General features: G+C 42.7%; 2 protein-coding genes across 3 annotated transcripts; one reads left to right on the plus strand and one right to left on the minus strand.

Annotated features, from left to right (window-relative positions):
* Positions 1-962: 962 nt before the first annotated feature.
* Positions 963-5,053, minus strand: LOC309709484 (stanniocalcin-like). 2 transcript variants are annotated; one of them, XM_082538099.1, is made up of 7 exons: positions 4,967-5,053; positions 4,825-4,869; positions 3,914-4,039; positions 3,236-3,378; positions 3,055-3,162; positions 2,590-2,693; positions 963-1,470 (listed from the first exon to the last, which is right to left on the minus strand). In XM_082538099.1, exons 3-7 carry the CDS (start codon positions 4,026-4,028, stop codon positions 1,173-1,175), a joined length of 768 nt encoding a protein of 255 aa, XP_082394225.1. In that variant the 5' UTR covers positions 4,029-4,039; positions 4,825-4,869; positions 4,967-5,053; the 3' UTR covers positions 963-1,172. The 2 variants fall into 2 exon arrangements, with proteins under 2 accessions (XP_082394225.1, XP_082394224.1); XM_082538098.1 differs by lacking the exons at positions 4,825-4,869; positions 4,967-5,053 and having other exon boundaries at positions 3,914-4,265.
* A 5,304-nt stretch (positions 5,054-10,357) lies between these two features.
* Positions 10,358-19,886, plus strand: LOC309711744 (excitatory amino acid transporter 1-like). Its single transcript, XM_082542203.1, has 10 exons — positions 10,358-10,392; positions 10,508-10,650; positions 10,726-10,863; positions 11,753-11,957; positions 12,039-12,081; positions 13,771-14,051; positions 14,157-14,390; positions 15,940-16,134; positions 16,206-16,340; positions 19,463-19,886. Exons 2-10 carry the CDS (start codon positions 10,512-10,514, stop codon positions 19,671-19,673), a joined length of 1,581 nt encoding a protein of 526 aa, XP_082398329.1. The 5' UTR covers positions 10,358-10,392; positions 10,508-10,511; the 3' UTR covers positions 19,674-19,886.
* Positions 19,887-21,202: the final 1,316 nt, after the last annotated feature.

The following is a 21,202-nucleotide window of genomic DNA, read 5'->3' on the forward strand; positions in this document are numbered from 1 at the left end:
GAAGTTGAGTTCTTGGGACCCGCCCACTTTGCTTTGGCAGAGTTGTTGTTTTTTTTAATCTCGTATGTGCTGAACGTCACTGACTGTCTGTGATTGCTGGTCTCTACATTTCTGTGAGTCATTTCCTATTTGGGAGCAGCTTCACAGTTTTCTCTGAGCCGTTGTCATTTGATCAGAAAACCCTGATCCCGCGTCCGCTCCCTCCTAATACCAGAGATGTCTTTGGGAGTGTGAAGGAGCACTAAATAAAAGTAAAAATACCACCGCATTTGACCTTATGTTACATATTTTACTGTATTTTATCTGAATGTGAGCTGTGCTGCTTTCCTCCTGCTCTCTGGGCTTGCTCCACTTTCCTATTGGCTGCCCTGCAGCCAATCAGATCCCTCCAGGGCCTTTCTAAGCTGTTTGAAGGTGAATTGCAGGGTCTTACATGAGAATGATCGTATAAACAGTAAATACAGGACCGGTATCACCAATCATTTCAACTTGAATGAATCTATATAGCTTTAAATGTGAATACTGAATAAACATAAACACTTTTTAATGGCACTGCATGACATGCTTCTGTTGTTTTAAACATTCTGTATAAATAAAAATGGCCGGCTGTTGCGTGTCACGCTTTGTTGCTTTGTGATTTTGAACGGCATCATCTTAGCTCAATAACGATTCCTCCTGAACTGTCGGGCAGCTGAGCTTCAGGTTTGCAGCTCTGCTTTGTTCTAGTTTATTCAATGGCCTCTGTTTTAAGTTGAGGTTCTATTTTTTGTTGCCCTTCCTGAACTCATTCCAGTGTCAATAAAAGGTTTCAAACTGACCCAGAACGATTCATGTTTCTCCACGCTCAGCACTGTCACTCTACTGAAGCCCCGCCCACCCAGAGGAAGTCGGATTCATACAAGAACATGACAGGAGCCGAAAGCCATCACATCACATTGTTTATTTCTAACACAGAACCAGAGACAGCACAGATGAGCAACACGGAGTAAATGAGCTCCACGGCCAGCGTGAGAGCATCTCCTCACCTCCGCGGCCTCTTGTCCTCCTGCATAAATTAACTTAATAAAAATAAATATGCATTATAATAATAAGTTGCTTTTATAGTCAGTCGGTGGCTGGACTGATGTTTGTGTAGTCAGGGCTGGCTGTGTGTTTATATCAAGCTGCGTCAACTACTCGTGGGCTTTAACTCCGTCTTCTTCCTCCTGGCTGTCTACGGACCTCCTGGCGAACAGGTGAGTGGGGTCTCGGCCTCTGAAGCCCGGCTGGATGTTGAACACGGGCATGTTCCTCCAGCTTGAGGGGTTATTGTAGGCGGCTGAGCCGGATTCTGCGGTGCAGGGTTTGTTCTGGATGAGCTGGAGGAAGATTTCCATGTCGGGGCCCAACCGGGACACGATCCCGGCCCTCACCGCCACCACCGTCTGCTCGTCGCAGGCCTGCAGCGTCTGGAGCAGGGTGCTGTAGTACCTGCAGGCCAAACAGACACATGTTCATCTCAGACCTTGGCCTTCTGCTTGACAGTTTCAGATTTGCATCAAAATTTTACAGTACAAAATTTAAACATTTATAATAAGTGGTGTAAAAGTTTAGTTTCATACATCAAAAAAAGTTTTTAACGGCTGAAGATTTCTTAAAAATTGTCCGTCGACCCATTTCAGGCCTGTTTTTTCTGCACATTGAGACTGAGGCCATGTTTGAACATGAATATATCAAAAACTATCAAAGATGAAAGCCTGAAATCATTACCTAAATAATACTAAAACACAACACAGAATACGTCTGAACATTAGATTCTTAATTTTTTTTTAAAAAATCTAATTCAATAACACAATTGAACAAATATCACAAACTGTAAGAAGAAAAAGAAAGTTCTGGAATTTCCAGATGAAACTCAAATTATAACTGAGAAATAACTTTAATGTAAAACGAATTCTTTGTTAGTGAGTAATACAGTTCACAAGCACCAGGAGTCGCCCCTCAGCAGGCTTCCGGAAGGTGTCCAATCAGAAGAAAAAGGGCTTTTTTAAGAGTTCTTAAAGAGACAGGAGCTAATATAATGATTCCTCTTAAACTTGTTCTTAAGATATTTTTACGTTCTTACAACAATATTTTTAATTGCCACCACTATACAAACATCACATGAAGGTTTTACTCCAGGCTCCACTTAACAGTGTCCACAGTAAACTATATAGTAAAAATGTACAGTATGAAAAAACAGTGGTCAGCAGCAAATATGTACCATGCAACAGCACGTGAGAGGACAGATGGGACTCTTGAATACCATGTCTGTCAAACCACACACTGAAATTTACTGTATGAGCCCAAAGTTCTCTAAGAACTCCTCCCTAAATGTCCCCCTTTTATAACTGGCCATCCTCCAGAAACTAGCTGAGGGGCAGTAGCATGTACTTTTTAGGTGTAGCTGCAACTTTACTTTAAGGCCAATTTTATAATTATAGATTTATAAAACATGCTAAGAAGCTAAATTAGGTACCATGTATGTTATCGTGCTATTGCTTTAGCATCTCCACTCTAAAGCAGGTGCGAGCATTGCCTCACCATTTTGTATGTGTACTGGGTGCTCACCTGTTGGGAAAATGAGTAGGCACCTGCACCACCTCTCCAATGGCGTCAGGGTTAGTCCTAGCCACAGTGCAGATGTCCAGGCTGGTGTAGCACTCTTCTTGAACCTTCGATGAGATGGACAAACACTGACTTAGGATCATAGAAGCACTTTCTCCTCTCCTCTAACCTGCAGAGGTAACAGGATGCTACCACACTAAAAGGATGGGGTTAAAGCTAACAGTGATACAGGTGTTTTCATATATAAACTGATGGAGACACTGAACAGGTTAGCCTGGTTCTGCTGGAGTTGTCTCCAGTTAAAGGAGAGTTTGTCTTCCCCACCTTCACCAGCTGCTGCTGTGAGACATTCCTTGGGATTTTTAATATCTATATAATACGGAGCTTTAACTTCATGAGCAAAAGCTAAATAAAAAAGAACTGAAGTGATTTTTATAAGGCAGCACAGAAGTTTGTGAGCTGGCAAACCTCAGCGATCATCCTCTGGAAGATGTTGCAGCGGCGGATGGACTGGAAGACTTTGCCCGAAATTCCCTGAGACATGCAGTGCAGACTCTTCTTGACGAACGTCTTACCCTGTGGAGAGAACATTGAGGTCAGACGACAGGTGGAGGACAGGTGGAGGACAGGTGGACAGTAAGTCACTAACCTCGGTGTTGAAGCTTGCGGCGGTGTGCAGGAACAGCTCGCAGAGCTCGTGCATCCCGTCGGTGTCGCAGGTGGAGTTTTCCAGACAGGAGAAGAACCCACAGCCGACGGTCACGGCGCCGCTCAAACATCTGGCCACATCAGCTGCAAACACACAAACATGCTTCACACTGGACTCACAGAGCTTTCCAGATGATTGACCCATCAAGCAGTCGCATATGGGACAGATGTGACTTGAATATGATGCAAACAAATGGAAGGAAAATATGATTTGAATAGAAAAAAGTGACGCATAAATTATGTTTTTACAAATAGGGAGGGCAGGAAGTTTTCTAAAGTTATCAGTACTCCATACTGGAACTGAGATGATCACCCCCCCCCCCCCCCCCCACCCCCCACCCCTTCAAAAAACAATACATGAGTCCATTAATGGTCGCTGATCAAACTTCAGCTTTCTTTTAAAAGACAGTTTTTATGCTAATAATACTTCAACGACAGACAGAAGTGAGAGGATGAAGAACACCTGCTGCTGTGTTTAGAAGATTTAAAGCCAATAACCGATCAAATATCAGCTTATTGATCCGGTAATAATCAGGTACAGACTCCAAACATTAATGCGTTCACTGCAGTACTTGTACTTGTAGCAGACTACTGTGAGTGCAGTAACACAAGTACTCACTCGGGCTGTTGGCGGAGAAACGGGCCCGGCGGGGAGCCGCCTCCTCCGGCAGAGGCTCGAAGGCGGAGGAGGAGCAGAGGAGGAGGAGGAGGAGCAGAGCGGAGCCGCGGAGCATGGTGCCTCACACTGAGGATAAAGATGAAGCAGCAGGAGGAGAACGTGCTGTGTGTCTGCTGTCTCCAGCTGAGTCTCCTGCATTTATACACAGTCAGCGGGGCTCGGACCAATCAGAGCGGAAGGTTTCGGTTGGGGGGGGCTGTTAATGGTTTATTGAGGAGTAATGAACTTGCGGAGTTAATTGGTTATTTCCACACGCAGAGGAGGAATTTCCGAGCAGCAGTGAACTCAGCGCATAAAGTTTGGACTTCAGGTTTGATTTAATGTGACAGAAACTCTCCTGAGCTCAAGTGTCACCTCAGCACACCTGAACATGAATATGGTGTCAGGTACAGCAGAGCTTTAACATGATAACATGGGGTCAACTGATCGGAGCGAACAGCTGTTCACATTGTGGAAGGTTAAATGAGCCGAACCCTCCACCAGCACTGCTGCATTCATACTTTTAATTCAATGCTGCAAAAATATTAAATAAATATTATTTCAATATTGGAGACTCAGACGGACTCCCGGCAGGTCAGCGACAGCCTGTGCCTGTGGTAGTCCTGAACCCTGAATCTAAACACCGAAGATCAACATCCGGAGGTTCACCTGTGTTTACATGTCAACACGTTCTCACGTGTGACGCATCAGAATAAAAGCATCAGGATAAACGAGCCTAATGTCTCCTATCAACTCGGGATAAGGTCACATTCACGAGGTCAGCCTCGCTCACTCTAACACTAACGGTGGAATTAAAGCGGAAGGTTTCGCTATGCTGCTGCTGTGACGTGACTGTGATGTGTTATCTTTACCGTGGGAAGTGGATGTGTTTAATTCCAGTCACGTTTCCAGATTTCCTGTGAGAGAAAACAAACAAGCACGCACTTACACACCGACACACACAAACTAGGATCGAGAACTGGAGTAAAGTAAAAGTACTTAGTACTTGCTCACAGGTCTGTCCAGGTACATTTCGCAGATTTTTGAATGGAGTCTGGTGGTCCCGTCCTGGTCGTCCTGATGCTGAAGCTTAGCCTACTTTCTGTTTTCTCCTTCAGTTTAAAACAACATGAAAACATTTATGAGCACTTTATTTTAAAAAAAGACATCATTCACCTGACACTTATTAACCTTTATGTTATTTAAACAGATTTTTACTGGTAACTTATTATTAATGATGACAGAGGTTTTATTAGACACAGCTGAGCGTTTTGCATTTTGGCATAATTTGTGAAACTTGAAATTGCTTTAGTACTGAATGGTAAAAATTAGGCTTTCTTGGGGGGTGGGGGTGGGGGGGTGTTGACCTGTAGTGTAGTTTTGATCTACTTTTGCTGCTGGTTCAGTGAATTTTGATTGAAGAGCGATGGAATCTGGACTTTGGGAATCTGTGAGATGTCCAGTTTCCGTATCGGATCGGCATGTCCTGTACATGGGATCCGTGCTTTGTGTGTGTGTGATTGCTGTAAAGTAAATAAAAAAGTAAAATTTAATTTATATAGCACCTTTCAAGATAAAAACCACAAAGTGCTTCACAGAAGCTAAAACATAAAAATAAAAATCAACCAAAAGCAAGTTTAAAAAGATGAGTTTTTAGCTGTTTTTTAAAAGCGACCACTGAGTCCACAGATCTCAGGCTCAAAGGGAGAGAGTTTCACAGTCTGGGGGCCACAGTTCCAAAAGCTTTGTCGCCTTTTGTTTTCAGCCTCATGTGTTGGACAACCAGCAAGCCCTGATCACATGACCTCAGGGACCTGCTGGGAATGTATGGATGTAAAAGTTCACTGATATATGTTGGTTTTTGTCCATGCAGAGCCCTGAAAGTCAAGGTCAAAACCTTAAAGTGGATTCTGAATTTAATAGGGAGCCAGTGCAGCTGGATCAGTAGGGGTGTGACATGGAAGTACTTGGAGGACTTGGTCAGAAGCTTTGCAGCAGCGTTCTGAACAACTTACAGATGCTCCAAAGAGGCTTTACATAAACAAGTAAACAAAGAATTACAATAATCCAGACGAGATGAAACAAATGCATGAATGACAATTTCTAATTCTGAGCCTGATACAATGGACTCAGCTTAGCAATGTTTCTCAGGTGATAAAAACAGGAGCAGACCAGAGATTTAGTCAGAGCTGAGTCAAGAGTTACACCAAGGTTCCTGACAGGTTTGGCAAATGTAGCAAGTGGGCCCAAGTTTGTGTATCTTTATGGTGATCTGTTGATAATCTAATCAGATTTCAATAAGCAATGTGCTGTTGATGAGGAAATTATATTTAATCAGGTTTTGTGTATAAAATCAATCATGTTATTGTTTTCACCAGCAGCCAGTCGCCGTCCCTCGTGAACCTGGTTCTGCTGGAGGTTTCTTCTTGCTTGAAAGGAGTTTTTCCTTCCCGCTGTCGCCAAGCTCTTGCTCTTGGTTTCTCTGTGTTATTATAGGTCCTTACCTGACAGCACGTCTCAAACTGAAGGCTGCAGGCCAAATGTGGCCCACCACATTGAGAGCTTCTGCATGATTGTCTTAAAATAAGTTTACTGTTTTCTGCTTAAAAGCGTATCAATGCATTTTAATTGTTTGAATCCCAGTGCCCCCGGTACCAGGGCGAGAGGGAGAACATCTGGTTTAACGTGATGTATTGCCAGATCTGTTATTTAAATATAGGTATGTGTGCCATCCACAGAAATGTCAGAATCTCATCTAAAAACTCATGAAACCATTTTAACTTGGTTGATAATTGATGCATCATAATGAGAGTCAGATGTGTTTCACTCAGTAATCAATAATTAAACTTTTGTTAAAGACGAGAAAAGCACAAGGGAAAAAAAACCTATACACAGCAATCATGAAACATGTCTTTAAAGTGAGAACCAGTGAAAACAAAGACCTTCATTTCATTATTTGATTATCCATAAAAGCAGAAACCACGGACAGGTGATCAGAGGTCTCTGCTCCTCGTCTTGTTCGTCTGAAGTGCTCGGCTTCTCTTTTTTGGATCTAGTTAAACTCGCTCTTTGTCTCATCAGCGTTTTGTGGGTGGTGTGGAAAAATCGACGTGTCTTATCAGCTCCCACGTTTAGATGGAGGCACGCTTGACCAGAGGAACCAGTGAACCTGCACGGCTCTGCTGACTTCATCAGCACGGAGGTCAAAGGTGCTGATAACCATCTGCACCCATCATGCTTCATCAACTCCCCCCACGGAAAACCTGCTGCCATAAAAACGGCAGCACTTGAGAGCAGCCCCTCACCTGAGCGTGGCCCTGAACACCAGGAGATTTATATTTTATATGGGAGCTTTGGAGAGTTTGGGGGAGTTATGGAGACTTCCGCATCAGCAGTGTGATTTCTTTTTCAGAAAAACTGAAATAAGTTTTTCTGGAAAGTTTTTAAAAAGGTACAAAAATGCCCATAGATGTGAAACAGGTGCAAGGTTTATATTTCATTTGTCAGGAGGTTCAACAAAAACTCGGGTGTGTGAATTTTCAGGCTTTGCTCACTCTTTTCTCACTCTGTTCCCAGGAAACAGAGAGCAAGGTCAGAGGTCAGAGTGAACTGTCTGCTGTCTGAAGCTTTGTTCTTGTGTTGTACACAGTCTGATGTTCTCATTCAGGGCAGGGATGAAGAGGAGGAGGAGTAAAAGGTTCTTATGAAGCCGCTCTACCTGAGCCTCACTCACAGCAGCAGCTGCTCTGTGTGTAAGCGCTTCCTGTCTGATGCAGTGTGAGCGATGCAGGTGAACCCGGGGTCAGGATCATGTTCAGGGACGAAGCTCCTGCTGAATACAGAACTCCTCATCTTCATCACAGTATATGATATGAAGCATGAAGCTCGGTATCAAGGAAACATCCTGCAGCCTCATCTGTCCTCTGCACAGGTCCGAGCACCATCAAAGGGTAAACGTGTCCAACCCCCCACTCTAACATCATCATCCTCAGGTGTTTAACTCACTTCCTGCTGAAAACATTTATCTAACAAGAAACACAGCACAACGTTTTGTTACTGCACACATTTAAAAAGCACGAGAAGAAGTGACGTAAGCTGAGAAACACCAAGTCTAAGGGCAGGGTGGCATACTGGGCAGCCAATCACAGCAATGAAGGGAGGCGGGGTTAACTGTCAGTATGGTGTGTGTGTGTGTGTGTGTGTGTGTGTGTGTCAAACCTCAAAAAAGATATTTAGTGTGAGTTCCATGGCCAGAGTAGAGGTCAAAGGTCACACATTGTGGGATCCATACGACTCCAGTTTCATTACAACTGGATGAAGAGTTTCTGACAGCGATCTAAAAATGAAACCAATTTTCACAAGATGTTACCGTTTCTGGCTTTAATGAAGAAGTTTCGGTCTGAGAAACAAGAGCAGCATAAAGTAAACCCAGCCTGCAGTCCGAAGCTTCGCCTCCAGCTTCACTAACAACCTCATCGTGTCAGAGATCAGAGCCGGTTCTCTGAGATGATCAGCTGATGCTGTTGTTTCTGTCGGTCAGATCCTGCTTTGAGCTCAGCCTGTTTTTAGGTATCGAAGGGCAGTATTAAAAATAGTAGCGAGTGTAGTAAAGCTGTCACAGGCCGATGTTCCTGCTTCATTCACTGCTGCCACAGTGACCGGGGAACAGTGTTTGTAGGAGGCTAGGTGACCTGATTTCAAGGGTATTCTTCACTAATTATACTCATCCCCCCGCAGGAACATGTTTCCATACAGTCAGGTCGCTCTTCATCTCAGCTTCAGTTTGTTCAGCTAATTGTGGTGCGTCGTTTACTCCAAGGAGTAACCTCAAACTATACCACGTCCCGAGGGAGGTGCGGCTTATTGTTTGATTGGCATCCTTTCACATAAATATGTGGATGCTAACTGAGCATCAAAGTCACACTTCAAGCTGAAGAAGGAGAGGAGTGCAGAAGAGGTGAGGAAGAGCGTTTGGAGGTGAGGAAGAGCTGGAACTTTCAAAGGCAGATAATGTGTCAGTGAAACAATCCTGTGATGTTTCTCAGAAACTTTTTCATCCACCTGGGCTTTACCTGAAAGTGTGTCACAGGGCTAACAGTGTTATTATGGGAGGATCATTATCTCACCCGCCCCCCTCCTCTGGATGCCCCCTCCTGTCTTTTCTGGTTGCAGTCGAGTTCTGGTTCCCACACCGAGGAGCTTCATCGCTCAGACTCTCTGTCCCTCTGCTGCTTTCTCTCCCTGCCGGGTCAACCTCAGCGTCTGAAGGGCCAACGCCACACCCAACAGGTAGGTGAAGAGCAGCATCTATCTCTGATTTGGATTAAAACGCCTGAATCTAAGCCATCATAGATGGTAACCCTACCTTAACCTTTCCTCATGCGATGGTAAACTTTTTCAATTTCAGCTGGAATAATTAATTTGTTTGCTCTCTAATTGCCAAAAATGTAATTAAAAACGAGATGCATTATTATCTCCCGGGGTTAGGGTTGGGGATGGTCATTACTGACGATAACTTAGACCTCAGAGAGGAAAGAGATAATGAAATACAGAATGGTAATAGAAATACTTCAGAGGGCTAAGTCACCCTAACTTTGGAGCAAAAAAGTACTTGGGTCTAGGAAAAATATGTCTTTTATGTCTGATAGAGTTATTATGTTTTCTGTCATCTGATTTTGAAGCCTTGGGAGAACAGTTAGGGATTCAGATTATCATCAGTGATGAATATTGCCTTGATTACTCTGCGGACATGGCAGCTGGAGTCTCAGTGCCGCTTATCTGATGTTTGATGTCCATTGCCTGGGATGAATTGTACTGTAAATTCTCCAAAGATGAGTTTGTGGTCCCAAAGTGGGAAGTACACACAGACCCTCACACTCACGATCAGATGACAACATTTACGTCACTCGTACCCAAGCAAGATCACAGACGTATAATTGAGGCTTTTGATGTGACAGGGTTCCCCTCTCAGCACCTATCAGGTCATAGGTGTCCCGTCTCAGGTTGGGGCAGTTTGTGTTTCAGCCACATGCTGTGGCACAGGCACAGTTTTAGAAATTAGATCATGTTACCTCTCAGATGAAATCTCACACATTAATTGGGACCTTGCATTTTTTTATGTTAAAAGATATTTAGTTGTTTCGAAGTAGGGAAATAATTCTATACAATGGGCTGGATATTAAACAAACCCAAGTACCCAACTCCTCTGGCGTAAAACGACCAACACAGTGGAGAATCCAACGAACGGCACAGAAGAAAACATGGCTAAAACAGCTCAAAGATGACATCGGAGATCGCAGAATAAATCTCGACGAGACCAGGACAATCGCCAACAATCGCAATGCATGGAAACGAGTTGTGAAGGAAATTCGACAACCACTGGCACCCACAGCAGCGTATGGGCTGAGGAGTTGATCCAGGCCTGGTGAAAATATAAGAAGGTGGATCCTTGACGGAAGCCTCAGTAATGAACCAGTGCTTCAGTGCTGGTGAGTTCTGAAACCATCTAGGTTCACGAACCTAGTGACATCATGCTTCCATTTTTCATATTTTCAGCAGGATGCAGCGCATCAGGGAAAGCATTCACATTCGCACCATGAAGGCCAAGAGAAAAGTGGAGGAGATCTCTAAAGAGGACGTCCAGGCCTTCCTGAAGAAGAACTCCTTTGTGCTCTTCACAGTTGGAGCAGTTATTGTAGGTATGTACACCTGCTGCAAAACAGAGACATCTCTTCAGTTTTGTAGTTGTTAATAGGAACGTGCTCTGACTGCAGGAATCGTTCTCGGATTCGCGCTGCGCCCCTACAAAATGACCTATCGAGAAGTGAAGTACTTCTCCTTCCCTGGAGAGCTGCTGATGAGGATGCTGCAGATGTTGGTCCTGCCTTTGCTGATCTCCAGTCTAATAACAGGTACAGTGCACAGCTCAGTGGTCATCCTCCAAGTTTGGAAAAGAAATGGTGACCAACCAGTCAGAAAAGTGGTTTGTAACTGTGATGGCGACAACTGCTGTAAAGTGTCATCAGCTACGTTCACCTTTAACCTCGGTATGATTTGTTATTAAGCTGTTTCCTTAAAACCTCTTAACATCATCAGCAAACCGTCAGGACTTTGGCTGTTACCTCTAAATTAGGCCTAAACGCTTTGTTGGTTTTACTAAGCTCCCTCTGGGTTAGGTGGGGTTTGGGTTATGTTAAAATCATTTTCCTAGCATTTTCACCTCAAGAAATCTTTGAGGATTGTGAAAATCTCTTTACATTACAGGTAAGCACTGATGGATGGTGTGCATTACTGTGTGACTTCACAACATAATCACTGTACATGCTGGGCTGTAATAACCTGACAGACACAAAATGTAGTAATTTTCACACCATGAAAAGATCAGCAGTGTCCCAGCTGAGCTGATGGAGGTGGTTCAGAGGGAGGTCGTCCCTACAAACTAATACTCACTGAGAGTCAGCCTTCAGCCCGGTCTGGTGATGAAGAGGTTCCCACTGATTCACTAACAAAAGAGGCAAAATTGAACTTTTTTTTCTGCTGTAACCAAGCATCGACCTCCAGGGTTGGAATATGTAGCTGAATTCTAAGTCAGTCATTACCATTAACCATTAATACTAAAATAAGTCATCCCTCTCCTCTCTCACTGAATACCTGTTTTTCTCTGACAGGATTTGTTTTTTAAACCATCAAATGTTCATCCATTAAACTCATATGTTGTTAGACGATTAATTCATAACATTCCTACTATGATCTGGAAAAACTGTGTTAATGATCAAACATATCCCGCCCTCTTTCCATCAGGAATGGCAGCTTTGGACAGCAAAGCCTCAGGAAAGATGGGCATGAGAGCCGTGATTTACTACATGACCACAACCATTATCGCAGTGTTCATCGGTATCATCATCGTGCTCATCATCCACCCGGGAAAAGGCTCTAAAGATGAGTTTGGGAAGCAGCAGACCATCGAGCAAGTCAGTCCTGCCGATGCCTTCCTGGACCTGATCAGGTAGCTACAACAGTGATGCAGTCACAGTTTTAACTGAAGTTAGTCCACGCTGTCTCAGAATGACCTGTTTTCTCATTTCAGAAATATGTTCCCACCAAACTTGATCCAAGCCTGCACGCAACAGGTGAGCTTTATCTTTTATACCTGGTAAACTAGCTCCTGCAGCTGTTATCACTGGAACAGAAATGTTGGCATGTTAATCTCTCCAGCTGGATCATAGATCGTTTATTCCAACTACATGTTGGTGTGTACAGAGTGCTTGGAAATTTCAGCTGAACAAAGCTCAGTCTTTAAGCACTGATGAAACTTGACATGCTACTAGTCTTTTTAACCTGATGTCACCCTGAAGCTCTCACTGGGTCTGAAATTTTCCTTCCTGCCAACTCCAGCTCACTGAACGATTACAGCTCCAAGAATCTTTCAGCATGAACCCGAAATGAACCCACAGCTCGCTCCTTTTCACCTCTCACCTCTTCTTCACCCTCTCATTCACATAGAGATGCTGAGGTGCAGAAGTTTACCTCTCACTGGTTTCCAGGAGACAACAGAACAGCTCCAAACATGTCAAACTCAGAGCTTCATCTGACAAAATCAGCAGACACAGAAGTGAGACGATGGCTGTGCTGTGATTTCAGGTCCATTCACATGAATGTCTCACTTTATACAGCCTCCCTGACCGTGCCATCAGGCTGAGCTGGTATGCACTGCAGTCAGATCCAGCCTGAACATTAAAGTGACGTACACTTTTAAGTGAAAGCACTGAAGATGACTTTACCAGCAGTCCAAAAAACACTTAGCTTTGTTTAAAAAGTTTCATTTAAATAATTGACATTTACATTCATGAGAAAAGTTAAAGAACTCTTCTTGCTCTTCTTCACCACTCTCACACTGGCTAATGGCGCCGTACGACAAAAGTGGCCTCATATCCACTGATGAAGCTGCTGGTTTACTGTTGTTTCTGCAGGTCGTGCACCCCTCGATTTTTGTAACCTGGCATGTTTTGCTGCTGCTGAAGCAGCGGGGTTGAAGACACGCGTGTACAATCATGTTTTAATGATCCATCAGTGAGAGACTCCGAGATTCATTGATTTTACAGAGAGAGACAACTTCTGGTTGCAAAAAGTTTCTAAATAAAAGTTGTGCAGATGTTGACGGTGGAGAGGTTTTTGTATAAGAGCTGGTCTTGATTATCAGTAGATCAGAACCAAACCACGCTCACTCGGAAGAGGAACCTGATGAGAAATTAATGCTTAACAGGGACACTCAAACTGGAGTCCATTTTTAATCCTGATATGAGATAAAAAAGCAGTTAGGGGCAGATTTTTCCCTCTAAAAATTAAAACTCTCTAAACACGGGTGCACATTAACCAAACTCAAACCCCAGAGGGTTTACTTGTGATGGTGAAGAAGGACTTTGAATAGAAATTATAAATCTTACTGATTTTTTTTTCTCTTCTAGTAATACTTCCTGAATAACGTTATCTCCTGGTCTCCTGGAAAAAACGGTCATGATTTGATGGCTAAGTCTGAGCTGTAGACAGGCTGATGTTGATGCTGTTTAGACAGAGAATAGCAATCAGTTCAAATGGTTTCTCAATAAATATTGATCAAATATTCGCAAAGAAGAAATAAAATGCATCGTTTTTGGTTACTAAATGATGGTGGACGAGACAACGTCAGAGTAATATTACTGCGCCTATTTTTAAAACAATATAAACACTTTTAAGCCATTTACATCTAAACTCTCTGATTTGTTGCGTGCTGAACTGTTCCGCTCGTCTAACCTTATTCCTTTAATTCTCCCATTCTCCAGTTCAAAACCAAATATGGAAAACGAACAGTTCATGTGACGGTGACTGTGAATGACACCCTCTTTAACTCAACCAACGGCACCCAGGAGACCATGGAGATCACAAGAGAGGAAGTTATCCCGGTGCCAGGTCAAGTGAACGGGGTCAATGCTCTCGGGCTGGTGGTCTTCTCCATGTGCTTTGGTCTAATCATTGGCAACATGAAAGAGCAGGGCCAGCTCCTGCGGGATTTTTTTGACAGCCTGAACGAAGCCATCATGCGCCTGGTCGCCATCATTATGTGGTAAAACATCTGAGATTTCACTGGGAAATGTTTTGAATAAAAAGCAGTTCCCTGTCCACCATGAAAGTTATCTGCAGTAACGCACCACTCTTCACTTCTTCTCAGGTATGCCCCCATTGGCATCTTGTTCCTGATTGCAGGAAAGATTGTGGAGATGGACGATCTGACCCAGATGGGTGGCCAGCTGGGCATGTATACCATCACGGTCATCATCGGCTTGATGATCCATGCTGTTCTTATTCTGCCCACTCTTTATTTTGTCATTACTCGCCAGAACCCCTTCATCTTCATCGCAGGGCTCCTGCAAGCTTTGGTAACGGCTCTGGGGACCTCCTCCAGGTGAGCAACTTCTACCAAACTTCAACAAATGGAAGTTTTGGTGTTTTCTATTGACAGAAACACCAAAACACACCAATTTTCTTTTTGTTCATTAAATATACTTTTGCCAGAGAAGATGAGCCAAGTTACTCAAAAGACAGAAATATTTGACCTTAACTGGTGCATTCTAGTTGCAGTCATTGTTGTAAACAGCTGTAGCTGTAGCTGTAGATGTAATGGTTGATGTAAGTTGCGTTGGTTGGTTTCGTTGTCTAATGAGTGAGCCAAATGTGGCTGAAACTTAAAAAACTACAACTAAGATGGTCCAGTTTATATGGACTTCAGGTACATGTAAACTGGATCGTTTGGGTGAAACTCATCTTAAATAATTTCTGTCAATCACACATTAATTCATATCTATTTCATTTATTTATAAGTGACTTATGTATGTATGTATGTATATATATGTATATATTGTACTATTCTTAGTTAGCGTATTGTCTGTCTTGTCTTAATGTTGGTTTAAAATGGAGCACTGTAACAAAAAATAATTTCCCCCAGGGATCAATAAAGTATTCTGATTCTGATTCTGATTCTGATATCTGAGGGCCCTCAAAGATCCAAATAAATGTCTTCCATCTCACCATTTAGTTTTCAGGCTTTAACTTTGTCAAGGTTTGTTCATGTTTGAGGTTACTTACAAAAAAAGTATACTATACTCATAAATATGCACTGATTAGTCCGTAATTAGATTTTCTGACAAAGTGATCTGTTCTCATAAACTTAAGATTCATCTGTTATGTAGGAGCGGGCACCGGTTTGTGGAAGCTGTGGAAGGACATCTCCCGTTTTTGTGGATGTGGTTATTAGATATATGATCCTTCCATCTCCAGACAGCTGAAAATGAGTCAGCTAAACAAAAACAGCTGCTTCTAACATCATGCTAGCTAATGTTAGGATCAGATGTACTAAAAATGACACTTTCCTTCTAATGTGCTCAGCGTGCAATAAGTTTAAATCTACTGCAAAATCTGTTTCACTAACAGCAGCTAAAAGCAGTTAACAGAAGCTAACAGCAGCTGACAGTAGCATATCCAAAGCAACTTATCTCAGTATGGCCGTCATTGTTCAGAGGTGGTTTAGTTGAATAGTTGGTTAACTGGTTGTAGGTGGTTGGTTGCAGTTTTCAGTTTAGTTGACATGCTACATGCTGTAGGGTGTGTTGTTGCTGTTCAGTTGCAGTGGTTTGGGTAATGTCAGCAGTTGTTTTGCTGCTGTAGTTGCAGTAAATGGTTTAGTTCCAGGAGCAGTACGTAGTTGCAGCTGTTGTCGTAGATATATGAGCTGGTTATTGTTCTGTGAAAACCTCTTTCTAAAACACGATCTTGTTCTTCTTGTTGACATGTTCCGTTATTTTTACCACATTTATTGTTTCAACTAGAGATGTCTGTAAATGAGGCGTAAAAAATGAACCCGCTCTCGGTGCTGAGCACTATAATAGTGTGTCTGAAACACTTTTCTCTGTTTCTCTGGATGCTTTAAAATCCTCCTCCTCTCTGCTATCATGCAGCTCGGCCACGCTGCCAGTCACCTTTAAATGTCTGGAAGAAAACAACAGAATCGATAAGAGGATCACTCGCTTTGTGCTGCCCGTGGGCGCCACCATCAACATGGACGGAACCGCACTGTATGAAGCATTGGCAGCCATCTTCATTGCTCAGGTCAACAACATGGAGATGAACTTTGGACAGATTATCACCATCAGGTAACTAAAGTCCTAACAGGCGTCTTCATACTCAAACTCTGTGGATTTATGTCTCTTTCTCCTTCTAAAAGTATCACAGCAACTGCAGCCAGCATTGGTGCTGCTGGCATCCCTCAGGCAGGTCTGGTTACCATGGTGATTGTGCTGACCTCCGTCGGACTTCCCACTGATGACATCACTCTCATCATTGCAGTTGATTGGTTCCTGTAAGTACCTTCTTGTTGGTAATCACTGTTGGTAGACCAGCTCACTCATCATGTAAATGTAGGCAACAAGACCTTCACAAGTGCTGATCTTCATCAGCACTTTGTTGTGTTTGTCTTCATCGCCGGTGGCTTCACTGTTTTAGTGCTTAAAGGACCTCCGCTGTGCTGGTTAGACTCCGATTTATCCCACAGATTCCAGTTTGAACAGAGAGTCTTGGTGTTTCACGGGGCTCTGTACTCGGACCATTACACATGCTTCGCCAAGACCAAGGCCTTTAAACACAAGGCCACTGGATGGCTTTGGAAAATGTGAAGGAAAGCATAGATTTTGGACTTTTAACAGTATTTTCATATGTTTTACAAGTTTCACAGCCTTTCCTACTGATATGGCCATTCATACTACACCAAAGTATCTAAGTAAGAGATAAACATTATCAGAAAACATCTTGTTTTTCACCATCTACGATAGAAATTTCAAATTTATATTCAATTCAATTGTATTCATATCATGCAAAATCACAGCAGTTGCCTCAAGGTGTTTATGATGGTACTAAAGACAGAAAGAAAGAAACTACGAAAAATGTTGTATTTGATCACTACAGCTCACTCTGGGCAATCAGCTAGCAGAACCTTCTCTGTTGTTTTACCCATTTAGTTCTTACAATTTAAGCTGCATTGTGGCATATTTCTTTCATTTTCTACGGCCACTTTTATTTATCATGCAGAAAAGCAGAAAAACTGAGACATCCTGTTAAACTTACACTTCTTTTTCTTATACTAAAATATTTCAGGCATTAAACGCGCAGGTAAACCTCCTTACACTGACAGAAAGGCGAGTTTCACTGGTGTGATCCATTTAAAATCAAAGTGATCCATCAAGTAATGTGAGTTAGACATCCTTACAGTAGACGACATTAGAAAACATTGCATACACATACATTCAATAAAGCTACTGTTTAACAAACTGTTTAATGAACAAGATCAGCTTTGTGGGATTTGAGTACCTGGATGATTGGATCCACAGGGAGGTTAGTGTTGATGTTACCTTAACAATAACATTATTTCACCACTCTGTAATCAGTAGCTTTCCAGAACCTTCGCTTTTGAAACCACTCTTTTTCAGTGCTAATGTGAAAGGAGTCTTATCAAGTATAAACGCTGTTGTGTAAAGTACCTGTACATCAATTATCTCTCATTTAAAGGTCAAATACAGCTCCATGTCTACAACCACCTAGTGACACATTTTTCCCGCTCCCATGAGTCTCGCTCCACATCTTCCCTTTTGTATTAAATATTTTTGCAGTGAGTTTTAACATAGAAACATAATTAGGTTTCCCAAATTAATCGTTTCAATTAGAATACCCTTCCCTGAAATTACTCAGCTAACTGGGGTAATAAGAAAAAACTCTGCTCTAACTAGGATGCTTCAGGAGGACTTTCCACCTGGAACAGAAGGAAGTGAAGAGCCTGATATGCCAACTCTGCTCAGTTATCCTGGTTTATGCCACAAAGTCCGAATATCTATCGCCCATCCATTCATCTGTCCATCCAACCATCTATTCAATTCAATTTAATTCAACTTTTACAGCACCAAATCACAACAGTTGCCTCAAGGCACTTTATATTGCGTTATTAGTAGTAGTATAATATTTTACAATAATACAAAGAAAACAGAGAAAACTCCAACAATCATATGACCCCCTATGAGCAAGCACTTTGGTGACACTGGGAAGGAAAAGTTTTAACTTCCAGCAGAACCAGGCTCAGGGAGGGGCGGCAATCTGCCACCACCGTTTGGGGTGAGGGGAGGAAGACAGGACAAGGACATGCTGTGGAAGAGAGCCAGAGAGTAAAAACAAGTATGATTAAATGCAGAAAGGTCTATTAACATTTGATGCGTAAAGAAGAAACACTCAGTGCATCATGGGAATCCCCCAGCAGCCTGGTGAAAGTTTTAAGCCTAATCTTAAAAGTAGAGATAGTGTCTGTCTCCTGAATCCAAACTAGAAGCTGGTTCCACAGAAGAGGGGCCTGAAAACTGAAGGCTCTCCCTCCCATTCTACTTTTAAATACTCTAGGAACAACAAGTAGGCCTGCAGTGTGAGAGCGAAGTGCTCTAATAGGGTGATATGGTACTACAAGGTCATTAAGACAAGATGGGGCCTGATTATTTAAGACCTTGTATGTGAGGAGCAGGATTTTAAATTCCAGATTTTACAGGGAGCTAATTAAGTGAAGCCAATACAGGAGAAATCTGCTCTCTCTTTCTAGTCCCTGTCAGGACTCTTGCTGCAGCATTTTGGATTAGCTGAAGGCTTTTCAGGGAAGAGCGAATAACGAATTACAGTAGTCCAGCCTAGAAGTAATAAATGCGATAAATGCATTAAGTACTTTTTCAGCATCACTCTGAGACAGGATATTCCTAATTTTAGAGATATTGCACAAATGGAAGAAAACAGTTCTACATATTTGTTTAATACGTGTATTGAAGGACATGTCCTGGTCAAAAATGACTCCAAGGTTCCTCACAGTGTTACTGGAGGCCAAGGTAATGCCATCCAGAGTAAGAATCTGGTTAGATACCATATTTCTAAGATTTGTTCAGCTGCTATGTTCAGCTTTTTGGTCTGTGGTTGCTGTTTTTATACCCTAACCAGAAAACCAGCTGGCTCTCAGACCAACTGGTGTTCTCCGTGTTTTGCTGTTTGCAGCTTCAGACACTCATACGTCTGTGTAATGAGAGCGTATGGAAGCCTGCAGGAAGCAGAAAGTTCAGAGAGGTGTGCAGGACGTTTGAAAGTAGGCCAATCCTTTCACGTGCTCCGCTCTGAAAGCTCATTCACAGACTGTAGACCTGTGATAAAGATTAAATCCACAAAGTTCCAGAAAGCTTAGTGTTTCCGAACAGGAACAACCTCTGCAGCATCCATTTCCACAGAATAAAAACTGTTTATTCTGCTTTCAGCAGGCTTCCAGAACACAATTATTGTTTTATAAATCAGGAGATTAATGAAGGTGTTTCTGTGGATCTTTTAAAGATTTCTTCCTTTGAATGGACAGTCTGAAAGCACACGTGCTCGCCCTTTGTGTGTCTTTGCCCTCTGACCTCTGGTTTCTTATAGGGATCGTCTGCGCACTACCACCAATGTCCTGGGCGACTCGATTGGCGCTGGCATTGTCGAGTTCCTGTCCCGACACGAGCTCCGCAGCAAAGATGTGGAGATGGGAAACTCAGTGCTGGAGGAGAAGGAGAGAAAGAAACCTTACAAACTCATCTCCCAGGACAGCGACTTCGAGAATGACAAACGCGGCCACAGCGAATCCAACATGTAGCTCTGAGGTCGGCAGGTGCGCATGTAGGGTTCCCGACTCCCAGAGCGGGGACCGGATCTACTGTCATGACTTCACATCGTGGCTTTGTTAACATTCCTTTACTGGTCCATCCCAGAGGCCAAAACCACATCATCCATCAGTGTGTCACATAGTTAGCTAGTGTCCGACTTGTGTTTGCTGCTCTAATTACAGGCTGGGCGTCGGCCATATAAAAGGACCCCCAATAAAAGGAAGTGGGGACAAAGCTCATCTGTTAAACTGAAAAATATAATCACACTCTGTGGTTTCAGTCACAGACTGTATAAAAAGATAGAAACAGTCATCACTAGTTTGACTCTAGACCTTCATTAATCTCACGATTTATTAAACACGACTCGGTAATAAACCATTCACTGAGGTCAAAGGTGAAGGGAGGAGGAGGGGCATATCAATACATACATCTGTGAAACAAGAGTTGCTCCCTGTTGGTTGTTACCAAGAATGAAGTTCCAATCTTTTACATATAGTCGGTGATTTTGACCTAATTTAAAATCCTAAAAGAGTTGCTTTATCTTCCTGACTTTAGCATACTGATATTGTGATTATTATTATTATTTTATAGCTTAGTGATACCGCCTCATGCACACACCTAAACCTTTGCACTCTGTGTGTGAGTCAGCAAGACTCACTGAGGTTTTTATAAAGTGCTAATGTACGTTAGACATGAAACATAAACGTGTTAACGTTAATGATTTCATCATAAAGCTGTAAATTGGTGTTTTGTTTATTCTGACTTCAGTGAAATAAACAGAGCAAATCACTTCCTGTCTGTGTCCTTTCATCTGAAATATGGAACATGAAATAATAAAATCTGTGTGGTATGAAATACAAAGGCTGCTTTGTTTGCATGCGTGTCAAATGAAGTGTGTCATGCACATTGAGGGTTTTGGAACAATTTGCAAACCAGAGACACAAACTGACGATCATGAGGAAGCTCGTAACTAATCAGGACGAGCAGCCGGCAGCTATAACAACTATAAAAACATCTCACAAACCTTCATCTGTGGCATATTTTTGGCTTTCTGCTAAATGCTTCTTAACTGCTGCTGGGTGTGTTGTGTGGCCCTCGTTACACCGACTCTCATTATCATTAGAATAAAGCACTGTATGAATAAATATTTAAAAAATTTGGCCTGAGGAAGTATATAAACCCTCTCCTCGTTCCTGCTGCTCTCTGACTCTGATTGGTCACTTTCAAAATAAACTTCCTGTTTCCCCCTGCTGGCCATCAGAGAGGATGCAGGATCTGATTAAACTCCTGGATTAAAGCTCCGTCCATATTTCAGAAGATAAGTCTGCAGTCCTTCAGTCACCGGCTCGAGTCTCGTAATTTGATTTGATATACCTTTATTAGTCCCACAAGGGTAAATTTCCTAATTTCATAAGGTTGCCGACCTATTGCATGCAATGGCGGCGCCATCTTACCCTCCGACCATACATACATTACACAAAAAATCACATGGGGAAGACAGGTCAGCTGGCGCCGACAG

The sequence above is a fragment of the Aulonocara stuartgranti genome, assembly GCF_965226115.1.
Source record: "Aulonocara stuartgranti genome assembly, chromosome: 7".
NCBI lineage: Eukaryota > Metazoa > Chordata > Actinopteri > Cichliformes > Cichlidae > Aulonocara > Aulonocara stuartgranti.